The 23047-nt window shown below is 39.4% G+C and overlaps 1 protein-coding gene across 4 annotated transcripts in view; it reads right to left on the bottom strand.

The window, feature by feature from the left end:
* NRXN3 (neurexin 3) overlaps positions 1 to 23047 on the bottom strand; it is a 909952-nt gene that overhangs the window by 844173 nt on the left and 42732 nt on the right. For 2 of the 4 annotated variants that reach the window (XM_050975200.1, XM_050975204.1), the window contains exon 4: positions 20878 to 20889. The exons of the other annotated variants lie outside the window; for them this stretch is intronic. In XM_050975200.1, the coding sequence (XP_050831157.1) occupies positions 20878 to 20889 (12 nt within the window). The remainder of the gene's footprint in view (positions 1 to 20877; positions 20890 to 23047) is intronic. 4 annotated transcript variants of the gene reach the window in all.

Here is a 23047-nt window from a genome sequence, read left to right as displayed (position 1 = left end):
TCATTTAGTCCAACCTCTCTGCCATGGACAAGGACACCTTCCAATAGACCAGGTTGCTCCAAAACCGATCCACCCGACTTTGAACATTTCCAGAGATGGGGCATCCACCATTTCTCTGGGCAACCACTGTTCCAGTGCCTCACCAGAGTAAAGAATTTTTGTTCCTAATATCGAACCTAAACCTACTCTGTTTGAAACCACTCTCCCTTATCCTGTCACTACATGTCCTTGTATGAAAGTCCCTCTCCATCTTTCTTGGAGGCTCCCTTCAGGTATTAGAAAGCTGGAATTAGCCTTCTCCTCTCCATGCTCAACCATTCCAATTCTCTCAGAATTTCTTAAAAGGAAAGGTGCTTCATCCCTCTAAACATCTCAGTGGCCTCCTCTGGACTCGCTTCAACAGGTCCATGTCCTTTCTGTGTTTGGGACCCAGGAACTGGATGCAGTTCTCCAGGTGGGGTCTCATCAGAGCTGAATGGAAGGAAAGAATAACCTCCCTTGACCTGCTGTCCACACCTCTTTTGATTAATAATAAATAATTCCATATTTTTTTAAGAGATAATGTCTCTGTCACAACCATAAACCTAAACTTAAGGTTCATCAGTACTTGTGGCCTTCCACCTTCTGACCTTCCAACCTTCTCTGAACTACTTGCTTCCTACAACATTCATTTATCAAGAAGATTCTTCTTTGATATTGATTAGCCTTAGTCTCCCAAACTCCAAGGCAGTTGTCTTGATGCACCCCACCACAGAGTGCGGCCTCTGTGATTACACAGGGAGGCCCCAGTTGGCTCCTGTCCCGAGATTTATACATGCCCCGTCTACTTTTGGCTTGGCATTATCTGCTCTGCCAATGGTCTGAGTCATTCCCTTTAAGATGCTACAGCCCCAAGGTGGGACTGACAGACTGTGATGAAGAGGGACAGAAGAAGGGGAGAGATGCTCCCTTTATTTTATCATTGCATTTACCCAAGCACTGCAAGGGAAATGTTACCAGGAAGCTGTTAAAGGGCAACTTTTTCTGCAGTCACCGATACATCTCCGTGTGACATTTACTCTGTGAGGAATGATTTATCCCTTCAGAAGGAAAGGCCTGAGTCACAGCTCAGCAATAACAAGTAAATCACCTTCTGGAGGAAGATAATGGCTCTGCCTACCATAGGGCTTTTTAAAATTTATCAGACAAAACTCTACCCATTCTTGATGAATACTTAAATTTCATGTTTAGAGTATGTATGGTATTAATGCCCAAAAATAGTCAAGAATATCTCAGATTTATACCCTCCTCTGCTACTAATTCCCTACGGGACCCTCTTCCTCCTCTTCCCCTTGTAAGACAAGACACTAATCATTCCCTAGCCCACACAGTAATTTTGGGAACACAGCCAATACTGACAAAGAAATCTGACTTAGAGATTGGAAGTGCCATTGGGAGAGTAAGGAGTAGCAGCCTCTCACTTTTCTACTACTCCAACAGAAACATAATAGAAGAGCCAGGATCAGGAGAACAGACTGAACTGTACTGAAAACTTCCTAGCACAAAATTCTTCCTAGCACTACAGAGCCTGACAGAAGAAAAAAAAAAAAAAAAGGAAAAAACACAGAACGTAAATGCAACAGTAGTAAAAAATTATATTCACCATTAGAACGCTCTTTAACACCTTTCCCTGTGTCTTATCAGGTTACAACAACTTATGTTCTGTCCCAAAATGCCTGCTATTCACTATAAGATTATTCTCCAGTGATGTATTCTCATTATTTAGCCTAATCCACTTTGAAGCGATTTGAGCTGCAGTTTCTGCACAGGTTTAACTTTGATCACTTACAAGTGGAATCCTCCAGATATACACAACATCTATGTAAGTACAAGAAAAGACACAGAAGAAACACAGGGTCACAGTTAAGCATGTACTGGAAAAGCTCTACAGTGTGACCTAGACAGAATTACAGAGCAACGGAGAGAAAGATTTATACCTATTTACATTATCCTTTCAAACCAGGAGCAATTTCCCCTTACCCTAAAACATTGAAATTTCCTATGAGATTTGCTCATATAAAAGATGCAAAATGAAACTTCAGCTGCAACCCCTTAAGCCTAGAAAATGACAACGCAGCATTAATGATATCTTGTTTAATTATTACTAATAAACCCTCTCTCAGACAGGATTAAAAGCTAAAAGAAGTCCAGTAGTTGTACCTCCACAGGAGAACTTGGGTGTCCAGAAATTTTCTAGCATTATTCACTGCTGCAAAGAGCAAGAGTCATACAAGACCAGCAGAGCCTCAAGTCAAATATTCTCACCTGCAGCAATGGTGCTTGAGTGCCAGCATGTACACCCTGTAGTCACTATGAAAGTTTCCTTAAAGTTATGGGATCGTGATGTGATCAGAGCTTGAAGGTACATCAGTCCATGCTTGTATATGTGGGTGCAGCACTACAAATACTTCACTCAAAATTAAGCCAAATATATTTTTGGGATGGACAAAATTAAAAGCAAGGACACAGGACAGAATAGGGAAAGTAAAAGTTTCAAGTTACCTGCCCTGCCTTTACTGGTGGCCTTTTCTCCCTCCTGCCCCACACTTTGAACATGCAGTCTCATAATCTTCTGGGTTGCAGTACACCATGCACACTCCCAGCAGCATCCCTGGAAAAAAGGTCTGTCCTTCCACAGTGTCTAAGATCTGGTTCTTTGGTTACTCCTGTCAGTATACTCCCACGTTGTGCTGCAAAACCCCTCTCTACTAAAACCATTCTTCAAGCCCCCCTGCACACTCCAGAAAGCCTTCTTCCTCAGCCTTATCCAAGTCTCCCAGTGGAACACATTTTCCTTTGGCCTGAAAATTCTTGTCTGAGATCACCCGCTAAAGGAGAGAATGAATTTTAAGGAGACAGTGGCATTGTAAGCAATAAGAAAAATTGTATCTGCCATGCAATCATTAAAAATTCTGCTTAAGAAAGAGCAACTGCATTTGGCTATGTATCACATGTCACTATGGACACTACTCTCTTCTAGGAACAGCTGCAGACTAACTGCACTAGCCTGTGGAAAGCCATTCTGTATCAGAAGTGTCCCAAGGACTGCCAAAAGGTCAAGAACTAGAGGAAAGCACACCTTCTTACACTCAGCTGAAATGCATATCCTGCAGCCAGTCAGATAAAGAGTTCTTTGACTACTCTGTGAGATAAATCCATCTGCAAAAAAAGACCTTATTGCAGAGGATCAGTGTCTTGAGAACAGACAAAAAACCTGACAGAAGAAAAATCACCTGATTAGAAGAAAAATCTTTTCTAGGCAAGTGATGCCATGCTGTCTGTGTTTTAGCATGCATAGACCACTTGGCTGATGTGAAGCTTGCATTTGGTAAGAATGAAAAAGACAAATTGTAGGCATAATCAAATCCAAAACTGGCCAGCAAAGAATATGCAATACATATCATTTGCTTATTTACAAGTGGACCCATCATGTCCCCCTGCTCAGTACTTGCTGCAGTACTTACCTAGGCAGCTTTTATGGTCCTCTAGAAACAGTAACAAAAGTTAACAGACTTCAGATCAACTCAGAATTATGATTTTTTTTAATTACAGTTTATCAGTGGTAAATCACTCTTACTCATTTTGTCTCTTAAGAGACAAAATCTGATAATATTTAGTCTGGGACACGCCTCTAGTTTTTAGACTGGAACAATCTGCTTCTTGAAGGACAATACATTAAGTCCTTTTTCCTGATAAGTTTTGTTAACAACCACTGAAGAGGTCAGAAGGCACAAAAAGGCAGCTAGGACCACTATCACTACAGCAGAAATATGCATTCCCATTAGAAATGTTGGATGACATGAGACACAAAGTTTATTTTGACATATGATTTCACTTCGTCAGTGAGGTGGCTTTTAGATATTCATTCCTTTCTAAACCAGAAGAGTATAAGGATTAGTTTTTTTGTGACTACTAGAGAGCTCTTTGGAAAGCAGTTCTGTGATATTTGCAACCAGAGGAGCTGCTGGCAATTTGGCGATCTTAGAACAAGGTCACTTGGTCATAATGCTCTTTTCCCATCATTGTTCCTTTTTATCATTGTAAATATTTAAGAGCTTATTTGTACTGATCCACCAAACTTACCTCTCTTCGCCTGCCATTGCAAGCCCTTGGATGCTCCATGAATCCAATGTCCAGACTGTTTGCTCCACTGCACAGAAATGCCATCATGCTGAGAGTCGTTTGGCAACACCTGCCAGTGATGACTCTGTTTTATAACAGTCCATTAGCACAAAGTTCTTAATGAAAATGAAAGCTGGTAATGAAGCCAAAAGGCAGCAGCAGTCTCTAGTCTGGGGAGGGTAATTAAGCTGGAAGAGATGGAGTGACTGAAAAACAAAATTAACACACAGAAAAAGAAAAAAGAGACCTGGTAGTGCATTAGCACTAATGTAGTTATGGCAAACCATGCAGTTTCCTTTATGAAAGCATTTTTTTTGCATTCGGTGGGCTATTTTTTATTTGCTAGCTGATACAAAAACAGTTTATTGCTCCCTTAGAGATACAGATGTCACCTAGAGGAACACACACAGGATTTCAACATGGAGCAGATGAAGAACCTCTGGAAGATGATGGAGATCAAAATATCTATAATGTGATACAGCTGAGCTTTGGAGAAGGGAAAAAAAATTAAGTTATCGTCCTCTAAATTGCCATCTCATTTTCACTAGGTGTGGAATAGAAAGATTCCCTAGAATGGCTTATGTTCAATAAAATTGTCAAAAGTCAGTGGCTTGCATCTTTTCACTTGCTAAAATACTCTATAAGCTGTTGCTGTAGTGCTCATTGCTAAGATGTTCTCTCTTGCTACTGGACCTAGAAGACCTTTAACCAACTGAACACTAACCTTTCTACGTAATTTCTCTGAGACAACCCCAGGATAATTCCTTCTTCTCCTGTGTATTTATGCTCCGTACATGTTTGGAAATAGCTTTCATATCTTGCCACGTTCTCAGCATGAAGGCCTAGCATACATACAAGGCCTTTGTCTGCTCCCTCTTAATCAAGTCATGCACAATCTTAATCATGAACTTTTTAAAAATACTTACAATTTGCTTGACACATCTCCACCTTACAGCATTAAGGTCACTAAAAGTTTAGTCTAGGTGCAGTTCATCAGGTCTCTTTAGAGATGAATTATCTACCTACTGCTTTATGCAGGATGTCAAGGCACTTAGAAAACAGCATAAACGTTGCCTATCCACACTGATGGTTGCAATTCTTCCCATTCTACTCAAATCTACACATTTCATTAATATGTCATTTCTTCCCCTCTTTGTGACCACTAAGAAAAGCAGAGAAATGACAGTAACTTCCAATTTGTCTAGCCTTCTCAGTTCATGAAAATGCTGCTGCATTTTGAATTACTAATTTATTTTAGAAAACTCATGTTAAAGCCAAATTTTAATTGTGGGGTTTTTTTTAAAGTAGGGCATTTTGTCAAATAACACATTGGAGTTTATACAATCACTATCTTCTTTTCATCCACTAATTCTGTAACTGAGTCCAAAAGTAATCAAATGTCCTTTATGAGTTTTCTTTATTAAATGCCACTGATAATTGCTCATGGTTCTGTTACTCTTTATAGTTACAAAGTAATCATTTTTAATATTGTTTTCATTATTTTATTAAAGGCTGACAATGCTTTTAAGAAACAGTTTGAAAGTTAATTCACTGGTTAATTTTTTGTTTGGGGAACGATTCAAATTAAGCCATGCACAGAATCTAACTGTTGAAAAGCTTCCACAGTTTTTGATTCTCCTAAGAGTGTAATACAAAGGACCAGACAAAACACAAGCAGACAACAACCAGCAGTTATATTATGATCATTATGCTATTGTAGTACAGTTAAGGCATACACACAATGTACCACAACTTCTAGAAAAATCCGGAAAGGTTTACCAGCCTCACGGAACAAAAGACTGATGATCTCACTGTCTGTGGGTTTGGCTAATTTTTATGTACTTTATTATCATCCTATACAGCACAAAGGTATCTCATGGACTTCAGGGTCTCGTACACCAGAAATCATAATAGGAAAGGTGTACTTAAATCTTTTTCTTTGAAGTAATGCCTGAAAGGTGGCAGGGAAGAGTTAGAGGGAAATATGAATCCCCAATGCCTTGTGATAGAAGAAGATGAATTTTCACTTTCCTGCTCTACGCAGCCCGCCATGCCAACACATGACAGCAAGAGGTGCTAGGAATGGATTAGAGACTCTGAGACTCCCTACCCTATTCCTACTGCCCCTGCTGTAAATTCATATGAACATTTCTAACCATTTCCAGCAGCAGCACCAGCAGAGAGCTCTGCCAGACAGCAGAACAGCCTCCTGCCTGCTTTGGCCTGAACATCACACCCTGGGAAAACTGGGGATCTACAATCAAACCTCTTTAGGAGTGGATTGAATAACTGGCTCTGTTTACAGCTGGTTATGTGGTGTCCCAGTCACCACCAGGTAAACACCTGAACCTAGGGAATCACTGGCCTGTAACTAGAGACTGGCCATGTAATAAATATGCTGCTCAATAAAAAGACAGATAATCTTGTAATAAGAGACTCACAAATCAATCTTGTTTCAGTGTTTCCTTCCTTTCTTCAAAGCACTCTCTTAACCAAGTGAAATCTTTATGTACAATGAAGTTCATCTCCCCATTTCCTGGCAAGCCAGTGTCTTGAATGCAGTAGGGACTTTTTCATTAATATTATATGCCTGTGAAAGACTAGGGAAATGCAACAGAAGCAAATTCTGCATTGCCTAAGAATAATATCATTGCTTAGACCAACTTCTAAATGGGTCTTTGATGTGACTTGCTGTACCTAGTGTGTTCAGCTGAAGCTTGCTTAGCTCAATAGCTCCGTGCCAACAGGAATCTGAGTCTCTGGGCTCTCTTCCCAGCCTTAGTAGTTTACCCTATCTCTGTGGAAAATCAGGTAGTCTCTGCCCTTCACTGTCTTCTGTTAAATGGAAAATACTAAGTGCTCTGAGTGACTACACAGTACCTTCTGCTCACACCTCCACCAGTGTATCTTGCTCTGCTACCTCTTACCTTGCTGAAGTCTAGAGCGCTGCTAACTGTCCCTCTACTTGCTGAAGGCCCAGAGTGATGTGCACTAACCCAAGGCTGAGCCTGAGCAATGAGATGGCATCAGTGCCCTAGACCAGGGCACCAGAAGGACCCAGCACTGCATGGCAAGTCAAAGCAAGGCAGAATTGGGGTTTGAGTGGTAGAGTTGTGGGACAAAACAAAACAGCTGTTCTACAGCTCCAAATCTAGTCATGCAGGCAGGGTAACATAAGGAGACACTTTAAAATGTGTTTGGCATAGATGAAAAGATACTGACAGTCTGATAAAAATATACTTGGAACAAAATAGATTTTTTTAATCATAGCTATCCATCAATACAAACAAGGTAAAGCAAACCGACACACTAAGAATAAAAGCAGAATAAAATATACAAGAGAAATAATGATCACCAGATAAAAAGAGAACGGAAGCTTAGGCAATCAGCAATATGGAACTACTGAAGGAGAATACTGGAATTATCATGGAAAACTTTTATTTATAATTTCTGAAAATTCATATTCTACATGGTCAAAGCTCTGGGAACTCACTGCTCCTGACCCCAAGGTGAGCTAAAGAGACTCCAATCAAAGGCAACAAATGCATTATAAGAGAGAAAGAGTAGTGTTAAATGAATTACATGAAGGTTTAACAAAAAAATATCAGAGCTCTCAAAAAAGCATTCAGCAAGGCCCATGCATTAACTCCACCCAGATTCTTTGTGTGGACTTAACAGGGCACCATCTCCTCGTTTCCACTTATACCCCATCTTAGTGATGCCTGACTGTCAACTGACAGAAGGGCAGAACTGCTCCAACTCAGAACCACAATAAAAGGAGTAAAGTCAGGATATCTCTGATCCTTATCACAAAAGCCATGACAACAAATATTAACTGGCTCTTTTTTGGTACATGTAACATAGAAGGGTAAAGACCATACAGTCATAGCCACTGTTGTGACTGCGGTCCCTAAGAACAGAGTTGAAAGATTTGAGTGAATGGGGGCAGCACACACAGTGGTAAAACACAAAGTGAGAGCAGTAGCAAGGATAGGACAAAAAAAGTCTCTGCCTGGGTCACATCTCTGCAGAAGATCTCACACTTAGATGAAATATGTTAGGTGTCTGTCAGTCACGGCTGCTGCTTGGGGAGCAGCCAGGAGTGACTTCCAAAATCTGCAAACTGCAGAGGAGAGCAAGCAGCAGGTTCAGAGGTAAGATACAGCCCCAAGGTGGGAAGCCAGCACCACCAATATTAACTTGCCTGTGGCTTCAAGTACCCAGTGTAGAAATAGAGAACATAGTTCCTGTTGCAAAGAGAACATCGCTCCTTTCTTTCCTGGAAAGTATGTTCCTTCAAACAGTACAAGCTGCAAATAGTTAGTCTCAGGGACAGACAATTTAGTAGGGCCTGTATTAACAGGACAAGGAGTAATAGTTTTAAATTAAAGGAGGGTAGATTTAGGTTAGATATGAGGAAGAAATTTTTCACAGTGAGGGTGATGAAACACTGGAACAGGTTGCCCAGAAAGGTGTTGGATGCCCCACCCCTGGAAACATTCAAGGTCAGGTTGAATGAGACTCTGAGCAACCTGATCTGGTTGAAGATCTCCTCTTTTCCAGCACTGTTTGCTTTCTCAACACCACAGCACAGTTTCTCTCAGGATCTACTGGCAGTGCTGTAAACCCATGCAGTGCCAGAGTCAGAAGATGTGAATGAGAGAGCTAAAGATGAACTCAACTCTTTGCCTAGGGCTACTGCCCAAAGTCCAGGCTCCCATCAGGGGTGACTTGCCAGGCCCTGTGAAAGCACAAGCCAAACTCCAGGCAAGTTTGCAGGTAAGGTACAGCATGACCCAGCCTTGCAAAATGTGTTGCCCCTACAGTCTGGGCATGCCAATCCCATGGGGCAGTTTCTCTTTTCATCCCAAGAGGGGACTGGGCCCCCCTTTTATACCAGCATTGTGTCTGCCCCTTATACAGAGGGAGATGTAATAGAGGGACAGAAATTACTCAAAACATCTAAAATCATTTGTGACCACAGTGTGGGGCATAAGAATACAGAATCCTTTTCTTTGGTACTTACTACCCAAAAACCTAGTACACTTACAGAGCAATTAATTTAGTTTCATGCAACATTAGACAAGAAACTTATCACCACTTCCATTTCACACATGGACAAGCTAAGGTTCACTGTGGGCAATCAGAACAGCCTGAAGCAAAATCAGAGCAACCAAGAACTGAACTGAAGACTGTAAATCTTGTGCCTTAACACTACCTTTCCTTTCCCAGCATGACCTCCTCCCAAGATGAAATGCTACTTTTCCATATTCAAAGGTATTACTTTCCTCCCTAGAGAGACCTGAAGACTGAGCTGGCTTCTCTTCTTTCTCTTTGCTTAGAGAAAAAAATAGAAGAAACCACATCCACAAACACACTCCAAAGGCAGTCTTATTTAATCCCAGTGTAATTCCCACTGCTCTTCCTTAATCCTTTCACCTGTGAGATAATTGCCAGCATTCTGGGAAGAACTCAATGCTAATCATAGACTTGCATAAAAAGAGACAAAGAACCAGATAAAACAGTCTAAAGGAAATCACAAGGCCCGATTTAACCATGCACACACACATCCATTCCAGACACCCTGCTGAACTAGCCTCTTTCCCAACAGATGAAAGGTCTGCTAATGGGCCTGGAGGAGAAGGCCATAAAAAGCTATGTCAGTAAACAGAGGCTTGAGTCTTCTCCTACTGCATTGTGGAATGAGACATCACAAAAATCAAATACCAAAATAAGCTACCAATATAATAGCTAGTTGCCTAATACTCAGCAGAAAATCTGTAGGGATACCTTCCCAAGTTATTCTGTCCAGAAGACCAGTATTCACCGCAGATTCCTCTTCCACCACTTAGCTGGGACTCCCAGATAAGAGTATGTATGATTCTACTACTCTTCCTTCTGCTTCCGTTCCCTCTTTCCACTGCTGATGCACTTCCTTTCACTGAAAAATCATTTCCACTCCTTGAACAATTTAAGTGCCTTAGTTCTTTTCCACTTGCCCTCAAATTCCACACCTTTGAAGAGAAACCTGAATTGTCTCTGTGTGCTCACATGTACTTTCCCAACAAAATCCTTACACAGCACACTCAGGGCACCTTTGCATTAGGATAGGTTATTTCCTACTGTAGAATCTTTTTACAGAGAATATGTCATTTCCCTTTGTAAAATATGATTGCTATTTCTGTGGTCATGTACATGTTTATCAACAGGTAAATACAGTTTTAATCTTTTTAGAGTATTGCTTTAGCGAGTGGAATCTAATTGGCAAAGTCCATGGTATAGGAGGGAAGTTATTTTGGTGGTTTATAAAATAGATTGCACTGGTGCTTAGAGAAACAGGAATGGACAAGAGAACTCTGGCATTTATTGCCTGTTCTCCTCCAGCTCTCTCCATCTCTCTGTGCTTCTGCTCATTCAACTGTAAAACAAGGAAAACAAATAATTAACCTTCTTGCTGGACGGCAGTGAAGCTGAATGATAATGCTCTGTACTCGCTGTGTGTTGTTTCCAGGACATGCTCTGAGTGTCAATGCAGCAGCTCCTTGTGCACGGTGGAGGGCTTCTGTCCCCACTCCATTGCTGCAGAGGCACAAAGGCCCCAAAAATTCACAGGCAAAGTCAGCTGCAGAGCCAGGAACATAGCTCTCACTTCTGAGGCCTCTTCACTAAGCATGATGCTGTGCAGGAACGTACTCCAAGTATTTATAAGACACTTATCAGTTCAGGAGGTTGGTGAATTGTCAACATGCTACATGTGCTCTGCTGATGACAAACAATCAGCACACACACACAAAAAGAGTTTTCATGAGATGCACAGATAGATATGGCTGGAAATCGCACAAGGGAAGAAAAGCAATCACTCATAAGAGTGGAGGCCATAATTCAGTATCTCTTAAAGTGAACTGCTGAAAAATGGCCAACTGGAAATCACAGCAAATAGAGTTGTAACAAGCTCAAGGCCAGAAAGAAGTGAATCAGTGTTTATCCACTGAGCTTATCAATATGAAAACTTGTAAAGAGGTTTCAAGCTCCAAAATCAGTCAGACAGGAGGAGAGTCAAAGACAAAATTATTTCTGAAATAAATTTATTTTCAGTTATTTTTGGAAGACAAAAAGGAGGGACGTTGGTACATTGGAAAGCTGACAAAAATCATTATTCTCTATAAATTGCTTTGACATTGTATATGCAGTGACCTTCACAGCACTACCAGTTTAATGGCATTTACTTCAGCAGTAGCTGATTTCACTATTAAACAGGGATGCATAGCACAAGATTACACAACTAAATCACTCTTGTAAATATTTAATATCATTGCCTTTCTTTTTTTTTTCCCTTTTAACAAATCACTACCAAAGGCAGAGCACACAGTAGAAAATACATTTATTTATTCTATCCTGGAAAAAGCTTAGTGTTCATGCATTTTATCTATCTAGTTCCCCAAATGACTTTGACACTTGAAAGCCCTTGTGATCAAAACAGTCTGAAGGAAGGCAATTTTGCAACCATTTAAGAACTGATTTCATGCACTGATCAACATTTACAAAACTTGCCTGATGGAATAGCACAAAGTTTAACCCAGCAGATTGATAGCAAACACCTGAAGGAGAAAATTAGTAAGAAAACTGCACTGGTTTAAATAAAAGTACCTTAGAAGGCAAAAAGAAAGAAAATCAGAGATTCTCTCTCCACTCTTCTCTTCCCTGACACACACAAAAAAATTTTTTTTAAAAATCAGCATTTGGGAAATCAAAGGGAACTCTCATACTTCTGCCTGATAATACAATAACTGCATCTACCACATAATACTTTCATGCCATTATGGATGTACAGTGCAGCATAGCAGGAAATGAAGTGTCCACAGATTTCTCTTAAAATACATCTGTTTTAAAGGCAGAGTCAATAGAGAGAACAAATAAAGTACAAGAATGTAGCATAGAAAAATTACTAATGTGTGTCTCTAGTATAATATCTTAATATCAAATTTACTGATAAATTGAAATGCTCAGCCTGGAATTGAGTACTTTAAGTATAGCAGGTAATTTCTAAAGAGAGCCTTACAATCTGAACATTCTGATTTTTCCATCTTTAGGCAAAGATTTTTTCCACAATCTGGCATAAATGGTCTGTCACAGTGTGGCAAAAATGATATTATGTTCAAACTGCTAATAATCAGTGCCATAAAGCATTCTTTATAACAGTATTTAATAAGACAAGTAACAAAAGTTACGTTTCTTTTCAGGGGGAAAGAAAAATCAATGGATATTTAGGAAGTGAAAAATTCTGGGGAAAAAGTAATTTGGTAAACTGAAAGATAAAAAACACATCTAGAATGCAGCTTGCACACATGTCTACAGATTTCTCTGAGACTGTCTGCAGAGTAAGACTATCCAAAATAAATATTAAAATGGTCAGATAAATGTGTTATTTGGATGATGAAGTTGGCCAGTCCTGCAAGGCACTGGTGCCTGAGCGGTGTGTGCCCTTTGTCAGAGCTGGGAAATGCAAATGCACAGCGATGCTAGGGCTGCCCTGTTTTACAAAAGCTTGCAACATCTTTAATGCAGAGCTAAACGAGAGCCTGTAATCCCTGTGCTGCGATGCAGCAATGTGCTCTCCCCTCACAGGACAAGCCAACAGCCATGCAAGATCCTTTTATCAACATTCACAGGGTTGGAAAATAACTGTTCACAGTTTGCTTCCCAACATTAGCAAGTGAACCAAGAATTGCTCAGAGAACAGGCAGCTGAATACACATGTAAAAGACAAAGGTTCTTCAGTGATATTTATTCTAGCCAAGTTTTAATATGTCAAGGCTTATAGCAACTAACTCTTTACATAATCAAATGTAATTATCTGATCCCAGCTGGTGATCAGAACATTCATCATCAACCTGGTCATTATTAATATACCAGTAATTAGGGGAATAAAGGTGTATGCTTCATAATGCTGGCTTAATACAAATCACTATACCTAATAAGACCCCAGGTCCCTTTAAAATCCAATTATTTTAACATATTATACCTTTTTTCTTACTACTACTAACAATGAAAAATCACAAAGATATAGTATTTCAGAGCAAATACTGAATTTTTTTAAGTCTTCAATAAAAAGAATTTGGTCAATTAAAAGAAATCATGTGTTTTTTAGAAATAATCTGACCCGTAAGCAGTTCCCCGATCACACTGATTGATATGAGAGAAAAGCTCGATTAAAATGCATGCAATTGACAGAATCAAATTGTAAACACTTACCTACAAATATTACATACCATCTTCTTGCTCTACTGTAGGAGAGGAGGTGATTTCTCAGGCACCACTGTGTGGTACTGCTTGGCAAATGCTACTGACTTTTTAGTGGTGACAACTGTGTACACAAATCCTAAAAGTACCAGTTCTGTTTAAAGCCTTTCCCCACAAAGCAGTGCTGGTAAAGAACCATTTCTATTAAATGCTTTGCAGTGTTTAACAAGAGAACTAAGGCCATAATTTAATGAGAATTATCCAGAATCCCTCAGGACAGTGTTGGAACAGTTTTAGAATAAGATTCTACCCTGCACTATTTCTTTTACATTAGTGCATTTCCTCTGCTTCAGTATCAGGTATACCACAATAAAATGCTTCCAGAACAGTAAAGAATATGACTCTTAATATCATTGCAGCAAACCTCCCAGTATAATAAGCTCATACAGTATAAGACCAATATCTCACAGAGAATCTTCTATTACAGACTCTGGGACTTTATCCCTGCAGGTACACAACACATTCCCAAGTGCTAAACACCATTAACTTCTATAGGGTTCTCCAGCTGTCTAGGGAATGCAGTAGAGTCAGCATAGCAACTTGCAGGGTAGGTTATCAGGAACCAAAATTTCAAAACAAAAAGGCTTTCAAAACAAATGTACATGCCACAGCCTCTGATGGCTGGGTTCACACCTGATTCCTTGCTCTCTGCAGTGGTATTTTCTGTTATCTTCCCTTATTTCATAGTCTCTCAGCACTGATTTCTATACATGCATGCACTCCAAACTATAAAGGCTCTTGAAATAAATGAGGAAATGAAAACCAGCATGAGAAGGAGCTCTAGCTCCATGAAAGGATGAGTACAGCCAAATAAATAATAAGAGTTCTGCATGCCACAGGAAGATATGCTTTGCCAAAAATCAGAATCAAAACCCACAATACTGATGTGGGGAAAATCACACACCATTAGGCATGAATTAGTAACTGACACACATGACCTTCTTCACAGTAATGGTTTTACAACCATTTGCATGGCATCTTATTCCCTGATCTCTAGTCAAAATATTTACCAGCTGGTAAAGCACAGAAAATAAGGCTGCTGTTTGTAAGCTCTTATTTTTAATGTACAAGATGCAGCTTACACAGCACATATTTTCTAAACTGTTCAATACCATAACGTTATCTCTGTAGTCCACAGAAGGCCACAAAGAGCCTTAAAACAGGAAACTCCCCTCTTTCATGGGGTTTCCTATTTTTGCAACTGTCTGATGTGTGTAACAGGGTCTATTTCAGTTCCTGATGGCATTACCATCACTTTGCTGCATTTCCATAAAGCCCAGGAAATAAGCTATTACCTACCACACTCCTCCCAAACGTTATCACAGACAATCACGCGCTCACAAAACAGCATTAACTGTGAGAATTAGAGTCCATTTAAACTGCAGCTGTTCCTTCATTCCTAAATAGGTTCTTAGATCAAAACTTCTCCCTGATTGGTCTCATTACTGAATGTCCATTTCAACTGGAAGAAGAAAAAGATGACATAAAAAAAATTTATGTTTTACAGATAAGATTCCTTCTCTGTAATACGACAACCAGGTAGGTAATATTAAAATGAAGAATTTTTCAAAAAATACAGTGGATGTTCTAGCTTTCAGATTTGTGACTTGAAGTTTAGCCTTCAAATCCTCTGGCCAAAGAAGTGAAACTGTAATTTTGATTTTCTGTTTCCAGTTTCTCTTATTTTCAGAATCAATCTCAAGCTTCAATTATTTAAGGGAAAGATGTTCTATTTATTTTTAACAATACTAACTCTGCATCTGCTGTTAAACGCAAAACTTAAATCCTAGATTTAATATACATGCCAGTGTTCTTTTTCAGCTAAAAACCCATGCCCTAGAAATGCCCAAACCACCACAACCTTATATTCTGCTATTATCAAAAAAACCTCACATATGATTATGTTCCATTTCGTGTTCTGTTTCTTTGTCTCTTTGTTACCATCCATTGGAAAGGCTTCAATCTGCAGAGGAAAAACACTTTCAAATCTAAACTGAACAACCTAAATATCAGGAAAATGCACCATGTCTCTTTAAGAGTCAACAGTAAATTAACTTGCCCATAACAGTGCAATAATTAGCAGTTAGTAGCTTATTAAATGGATGGCAAAGGCCAAGCTGCCATCTGGGATCTCCAGTTTCTTGTGATTGTTATTATGTCAAGATGTGCAACTTGCATTAGCTTTCATGTCACTGCGCTTGCCCTTACTTTACATGTAAATTTTAATGAAACATACAGCACTTTAAAAATCAGACATCCATCAAAAGTGCTATTAGCCTGCCTTTTACAAAGCCCGTGGCCTGTTTTGCTACCTCTGCATCGCTACATACCACTGAATGCCTCAAATGAAAAAAACAGAGGGAGGGGGTAGGGGAAAAGTCTTTCAATTATATCAATTAAATACTCTCTCTGGGTAGAGAGAACCCTGAGCTTCATTGAAAACAGAAGACTACAATACAGCCTAAGTCGACAATATTTTAGCTCCTGTTTACACACAACACAACCACAATGCCTTTAGCTCTCACAGGAATCATTCTTCTTAATAAAAATGAAAGCCAGCAAAGAATCAGCTGCTTATTCACACATCAGAAAGACAGTTTTAAAACAAGGAAGAAAGAAAAAATTAGTTACCTATAAACTACAAAATACTTAAAGCATTATTTAATATCTTATGCATACACAGTATTTGTAAACTCATATGCTCATAAGCACAAAAATAATTTACGAGAACTGTCCTCTATTATGTTTGTGTTCATAAATGTATTACAAAGAGGTATAAAAAGAAGAACAAGACATCTATTCCTTTGCATTAGCTGATATTGAACATTTAAGTGACTTCATTCCCCAAAATTTAGAAAATGTCATCACCACTGGAATATAAAGAAATAGGACTAATGCCTTGCAGAAATGCCACCCAATACCTTACATTTGAAATCATCAGCTATCAATCACCTCTAATTAGACTTCAACAAATTACATTAAAATATTTCTTTTTACCCTAAACAAAATATGAAACCAGCAGCAAAAATTCACTAACAAAAAAATTTATTGCAGAAGAATAACATCTTCATTCGAGGGGCTTTAATTCAAAGAGATCTTGTATATTTGGTATTCGCTAATTATAAAATAAAATGCTTGATTTTTTTAAGTAGCCATTAAGAGTAAAGTTAGAGTTGAAAGTCACCATCCTTATAATAATGCGGGATTTTTTTTCTCACCAAAGGAAAACAAACTCACTACCACACATATTTTAGAGTCCTTTCATTAATACTTTTCATTGTAGAAACCAAAACCATACAATATCCACATTTAAAATCCAAATATTAAGATACTTTACAGGGCAAAGCAGAGCCTAAAAACCACTGCCAAGGCTGGCAAGACAAATGTAGTGTTGTTTTTCCTCTTGTATAATTAGACATTTAGAGAACACAAACGATTTAATTTGTTACTGATTTTTCACTTCAACATTTGCATAAACTCTTGGCCATTCAGCTGGACTTATTCACATACAACCATAGAACCATTTAGACTGGAAAAGACATTTAAGGTCATCAAGTCCAACCCCCAGCACTGCCAAGTCTATCACTAAACTGTGTCCATGAGTACCTCATCTACAAATCTTTTAAACATCTCCAGGACTGGCAAGTCAACCACTGCCCTGGGCAGCCTGTTCCCATGTTTGACAACTCTTTCCATAAAGAAATTTTTACTAATATTCCATCTAAATCCTTCCCAGTTGCAACCTGAGGCCATTTCCCTTCATTCTATTTCTCCTTACTGGACGAAGAGGCTGACCTCAACCTTCCTAGGCTGGCCTTTCAAGTAGTTATGATATTGTCACTGTAGGGGGCAGTGAGGTCTCTCCTGAGCCTTTTTCCCCCAGATTAAACACCCCCAGCTCCCTCAGCTCCTCCTCATCAGACTTGTGCTCCAAAGCCTTCACCAGCTCTGTTGCCCTTCTCTGCACCTCAACACCTCAATGTCTTTGTTGTAATGAGGAGCCCAGAACTGGACACAGCACCCGAGGTGCTGCCTCACTAAGTACAGGGGATGACCACTGCCGTGGTCCTGCTGGCTACACTACTTCTGAAGCAAGACAAGACAAATCCTAATGGTATTACTGGTGAAAAAGAAATTGAAAATATTTTCCTGATCAGTAAGGTCCAGTCATTTCCTTCTATTCGAGCCCACAAATGCTATTTCATTTTTCCTGTGCCATTACCTTCAGGTCAATATTATTGAACATCTCAATGAAATAAGAACCTCATTCTTTGAGAGCAATGCTAAACCGTACAGGACTTAAAAGACCTACTTCAGTTAAGAGTAGGCAGGACCAAAGCAGATAATCTGATTTTGCAATGCTGATTACTAAATAGCAAAATTGGCAGTAGCCTTTGGTCCACTCAACAAGCATTTTTAAAGACCCTACTCTTTCACTTCTCTCTGACAATTAAGAAAAAACCTACTTCATACTGAAAATGAGAAGGCAGCTGCGTAGCTCACACCGAGCACAACTACTGATGGAAGGAAGGAAGGAGAAGAGCCAGCAGTCTGCAGAGTGCACGGGAGCTGCAGGGTGCCCTGTGCACACCCAGAAACCACTTCACTGGTCATTCCCTGTATCAGAGAGGGCATCTTCAGTTCTTTGGGTTCTTGGCCCACTGGAGTCAATGGGAATATTGCTATTGCCTTCAAGAAGACAAAGGACTTAATTCACTAAAAATAGCAGATTCCCATCAATAACACAGACAATTTTCAAAGGGGACATGAACCACAGTAGAAGTCAGATCCAAACCAAGAGTGATGGTAAAACAAAACCCACATGGTGGAAGGTAACAAAATGGCAAATAACCATTTCCTCAACAAAGACTTTCAAGAGAACAAATTATATGGATGAAGGTGATAACACATTAACTCCAGTAGCAAATTAAGTTGGATATTTGTAATTTCCTTGGATATCATTTACTTGTGGGGAAGCGTTAGGGAAGTAAACTTAATATAATTTTTCCTTAATTGCCAGTACCTCTCCAGAAGAGAAGTCATTTTCAGCATTTCTTGCCAAACTAAACAAAAGTCCTTGCTCATCACATATTTACCTCACCTCCATGACCAGTTCCATCCTTCAAATAAGAACTCAATGTATTTAACCTGAAACCTCAGCTCAGGTTAAAATGCAAGTGATATCCAGGTGCTTGTCTGTATCTCAACTACTCCAGCCATTACCCCAGAACACCTACACTTCATCTTCTTCAATTTTCCAGGAACTTATTAAAAAAAAATTAAAATTTCCTGAACATTTTAAAAAGGATAGATGCAGAGAAAGCCTATTTACTGCAGTGGAAACAACTAATCAAACACTTGCTTTAAATGATGAATGCAAGGTCACAGACCACTATATGCTGTGAAGAAGTTTTATGAAATCAAATACATCAAATCCAAAATTAAATCAAATACATCATATCTTTTGGCTACATACATGACACAAGACAGAGTTGTTGCCAGTTTTTACTAAAAACTACAAGAATGCCAAAAAATTATGAACCTTCCATGCAAGCACTAAAGGCATCTGGTGCCACTTCCTCTGTGAGCTGAAGGCCATGTGTGGGTTCAAAATTACAGTTTGAGCCCTCTGAAAGCAATGCCATTTTTCACACAGACTGATGGTTCTCTGACAAAGCCACTTGCTATAACTAGAGCTAAAACCTACACATAGCTGAGACGGGAAATGATATTGTCACTCAATGACACAATAAATTAAGTTTCAGTACATATTAATTAATTGTGGACTATAAGTTATAATTCTCATGCCTACCAGCTCAGTTAGATTTGCCTTGGAGAAGACTTTCAGCTTAGTCCTACACAGGCTGGCCTGAAGCATAAACACCACCCAAGAAAAGAGCATGAACTAACATCACACAAGACTTGCCCTGATCTACACTGACCCTTACACCACACTAAGCCATATATCAGCTAACTGAATTATTGGCAGCTGTGCTGAGGCACTGACATTTTATACGGTCTGCTTAGAGCTTCAGGTTCTCACATTTTTTTACAGTGTATATATGTGATTATTATGTTCTGATGTTCACCTCTTACTGAGAAGATAGCTCTGAGTACAGCTTAGGTATTACCCCCCATCACCCAAGTTTGGAGAGAATAGAAAAACTATGAAATTCATTATTGGAATATTTTTCTAACCTCAAAATAGAACAAATAATGTTGATTACATCATGTACTCCATCACAGAGAATTCAACAATACAATATTGTTAGAACAAAGCTGGGCATCAGAAAGAGGAATCATACAAATTAAGGTGTTTAATATGCCTTTGTGCTCCCTAGAATTCAGATATTACAGGAGTAGTAATTATTGAGCAGAGACTCCTTGTGCCTCAAAGGAAAGTTATTAAGAAGAAATCCTCTGAGCTCATATCCCTCCCAAATTCCTAGCTGCACAACTAGTCATTTCATTGCCCAGTGTCTTACTGGCATGGACACAAGCAACATCATCCAACATGTTCAAATCATGCTAATAAATATATGAGATTTTTCAGCAGTATATTCATTGGAGCAGAGAAAGCCTCAGCATAACAAAACCTTTTAATCTTTCTCATTGGAAAATAGGATCAAAAGCAAGATTTTTTCTCAAGCCATGTTTATAAATTATCAATTTTTACTTTTCCTTCCAGTCTAACTGAAGACCCATAGCAAGTTTGCAGTGTTTTGCCTTTTTGGCAGTTTTGATAAGGGATGGATGACTGCTCTCAGCACACCTAGGATAGGTGTGAGCTGCTGAAGAGCAAGTTGGAGCCCCAGAGCAGACCAGCATGCCCTGTGCTTTCCTGGGCTGCAAAGGAAATGGGCCTCTCTGCATAGCAGTGCTGATTACTTCTGCTTCCTCTGCAGCTTTTTTGCAACTCAATTTCTCTTTGAAAAACACCTTTGCACTAACAGGAATGATGGGAAGCAGAGCCAGAGGAAGAAACAGCAGCTCAGAAAACCTCCATTGTTGAAGGGTACTGGACAAGCCCAGGTTCTGCTGCCACCAACACCAGTAGAAAAACAACCAGCAGTGGCATCACTCTAGAGCAAGTGTCAGCAGGATGAGCTCACTGGCCTATGGCTCTATCCTCAGCTGAACTGATGAACCCTTTGCACCCCAGCATCACCAACTACAGATGGCCTGATGCTGCACAGCCCATATTTAGTGTGAATAGGGAGAAAATAACATCTCTTAGGAAGGCCTCAAAGCATTAATCTTAATAAATATTTTCTCCATAATTCAATGCAAAAGATTAAGAGACTTTTAAAAATAAAAGCATTAAGTTCCAATATGAAACACATCCATAAAAATACACTTTGCCCATCAGCAAACATTTTACAAGCAATGAAGTCTTAGAAAGAATGTGATCTCTACCTTTACTTCTACCTACAGACAGGAAGGTGTGCATCCAGTTAAGAGGAGGAACAAGAGAGGTGTCCACCATGGAGGAGGCAAAAGAGAAGATATGAAGGAAGCATAAAAAACCAGAAAAATATGTCACCAGCCATACTCAGAAAAACAAGGAAACGAGCATATTTATCTAGCAGCCAAACCCAACAAAACAGAATGTCAAGGGAAAAACAAGAGACACACCACAACTAAAGCACAAAGCAAAGCTTAAACCACTGACAGTACAATCAGCAACTGCCTGGTTAAGCTTTAATTTGATTTTCTACTGAGAAATGCAAACTGCTCATGCAATACCACGCCAGTGATATGCCTCAATCCACGTCAAATTCAAAACAGCAAAGGCAACAACAGACTAGGACAGGAAAAAAATAAATCTCACAGTAATATATTTGCTAAACACATCTCACCTACCAAAGCTAATGTATTTTTATATAATGTTGACATTGCATATTTACTCACACATATACATTTACATATTTTATATCCATCATATTTTTATAGACAGTAAATATTTATCAAAAGACAATACCTGTGAGTTTGTTGGCAAGAAAAGAGAAGCCACTGTTCCCTGATGTGTTATAGATAAACAAGGGTGGCTGAAGTTGCCAGAAGCCAATAGTTTTCACATTTTTTGCCAGATGAGGGAGCATAGAAAGTGGTGATGACTGGCCTGAATAGGTCATGCAAGTCTTCATGAGCCAGCTGGGTTGCAACTTGTAATTTAAATGTCCAATGCAACTGTTTACATAATCCAGTGCTAAATCACAGACTACTACAAAGAAATGCTCAGTGTTTTTCAGAATGAAAGTGGCCATCAACTGTTCTGATCACTTTCCAATATGCCTTCCTCTGCCAAAACAGCTTGCCATACTCAACTGAATCCTGACATGCTGAAGGGATCTGTCTGCTGGATGATCCTTCAATAAGCACAACCTCTGATCCATGAGCCCAGCTGAACAGTTAAGTGAGGACACAGAAGGAGCTCAATGCTTTCCAGAGTTCAGTCAAATGCTCCACATGCCAAACACCGTGGTCTTGACATACATCTATAAAGAGCCCAATTTTCCTACCTGTCCTACCACACAGGAATGTTATGCAGTATAGAAATTGATAAGTAAGCCCCTACTTCACTTCTGGTTGTTACCTAACCTTTCATGGCCTCAGAGCAGACATCCATCTTGAAAAATAGAATAAAAACGGAGAATGTCTCAAGTCTTCCTACATTTCACTCAGATACATAGAAATTACATCTGTTTTACTCATGCATCAAATTAATCTTTAGCCTACAGTGGCACTGTGCTATTCCTTGTCTTATTCCTTGAACTGTCTATCCTCAAATACATACTTACTTAATGCTAAAAAAGCTTTTGCATCCATCTAGTCTAGGAAAGCCTCATCAGACTTTAGAGTCAAAACTTACATTTCTGTCCCATAGGCCAAACACTTGGTCTGGACTTCCCAGTGTACCACTTGCACATACCTTGCATAAAGTCTTTTCACTCCTGCATTCACAAGACTAGAAGGCATCAGGAGTGCTGGTCACTCCTGTGCACCCATGTCAGTGAGACATGGGCACTGTCAGAGGCAAACAGAACCACAATTCTCCTTGCTTTACCTGTTCTCACCAGCTTCTTGCTCCACATCCTCACAGTGCAAAATGGGACTATTTATTCCATCCTGTCACAGAAAATAGATCTGTATGTCTGTGCAGGCTGAAATATTAAAATGTGATCTCTGATCTGGGCCTAGATCTCATTTGTAGCTCAATATGGGGTTAGCCCTGTTGTTCTTCTCAACCATTTTGTTCTGTATGTATTCGTGTATTTTAAATTGCAGACACAGGACTTGCAGGCCATTACATGCAAATTCCCTCAGAACTTTTAATGAGATAGGATCATGCCACAAGAGTTTATTAATATACTTTTTGTAATAATTGTAATAAGTGAAGACCAACATTGAGGTCTAGATTGAGTAAGCAGAAGTGGGAGTCATTACAGCTGGCACAAGAAGAAAGAGATGGCAAGATAAAGTAGTTGGTGGGCTGCATGGAAGAGGGATGCATACCTTTTTACCTTCCATGGAACCATTTCATGCTCTCTCCTGGGCCACTGAGTCCCAGGCTGACAAGAAGCCT

Source organism: Serinus canaria, chromosome 5 (assembly GCF_022539315.1).
Source record: "Serinus canaria isolate serCan28SL12 chromosome 5, serCan2020, whole genome shotgun sequence".
NCBI lineage: Eukaryota > Metazoa > Chordata > Aves > Passeriformes > Fringillidae > Serinus > Serinus canaria.
The sequence above is the reverse complement of the archived record's forward strand: the minus strand, read 5'-3'. Positions and strand labels throughout refer to the sequence as shown.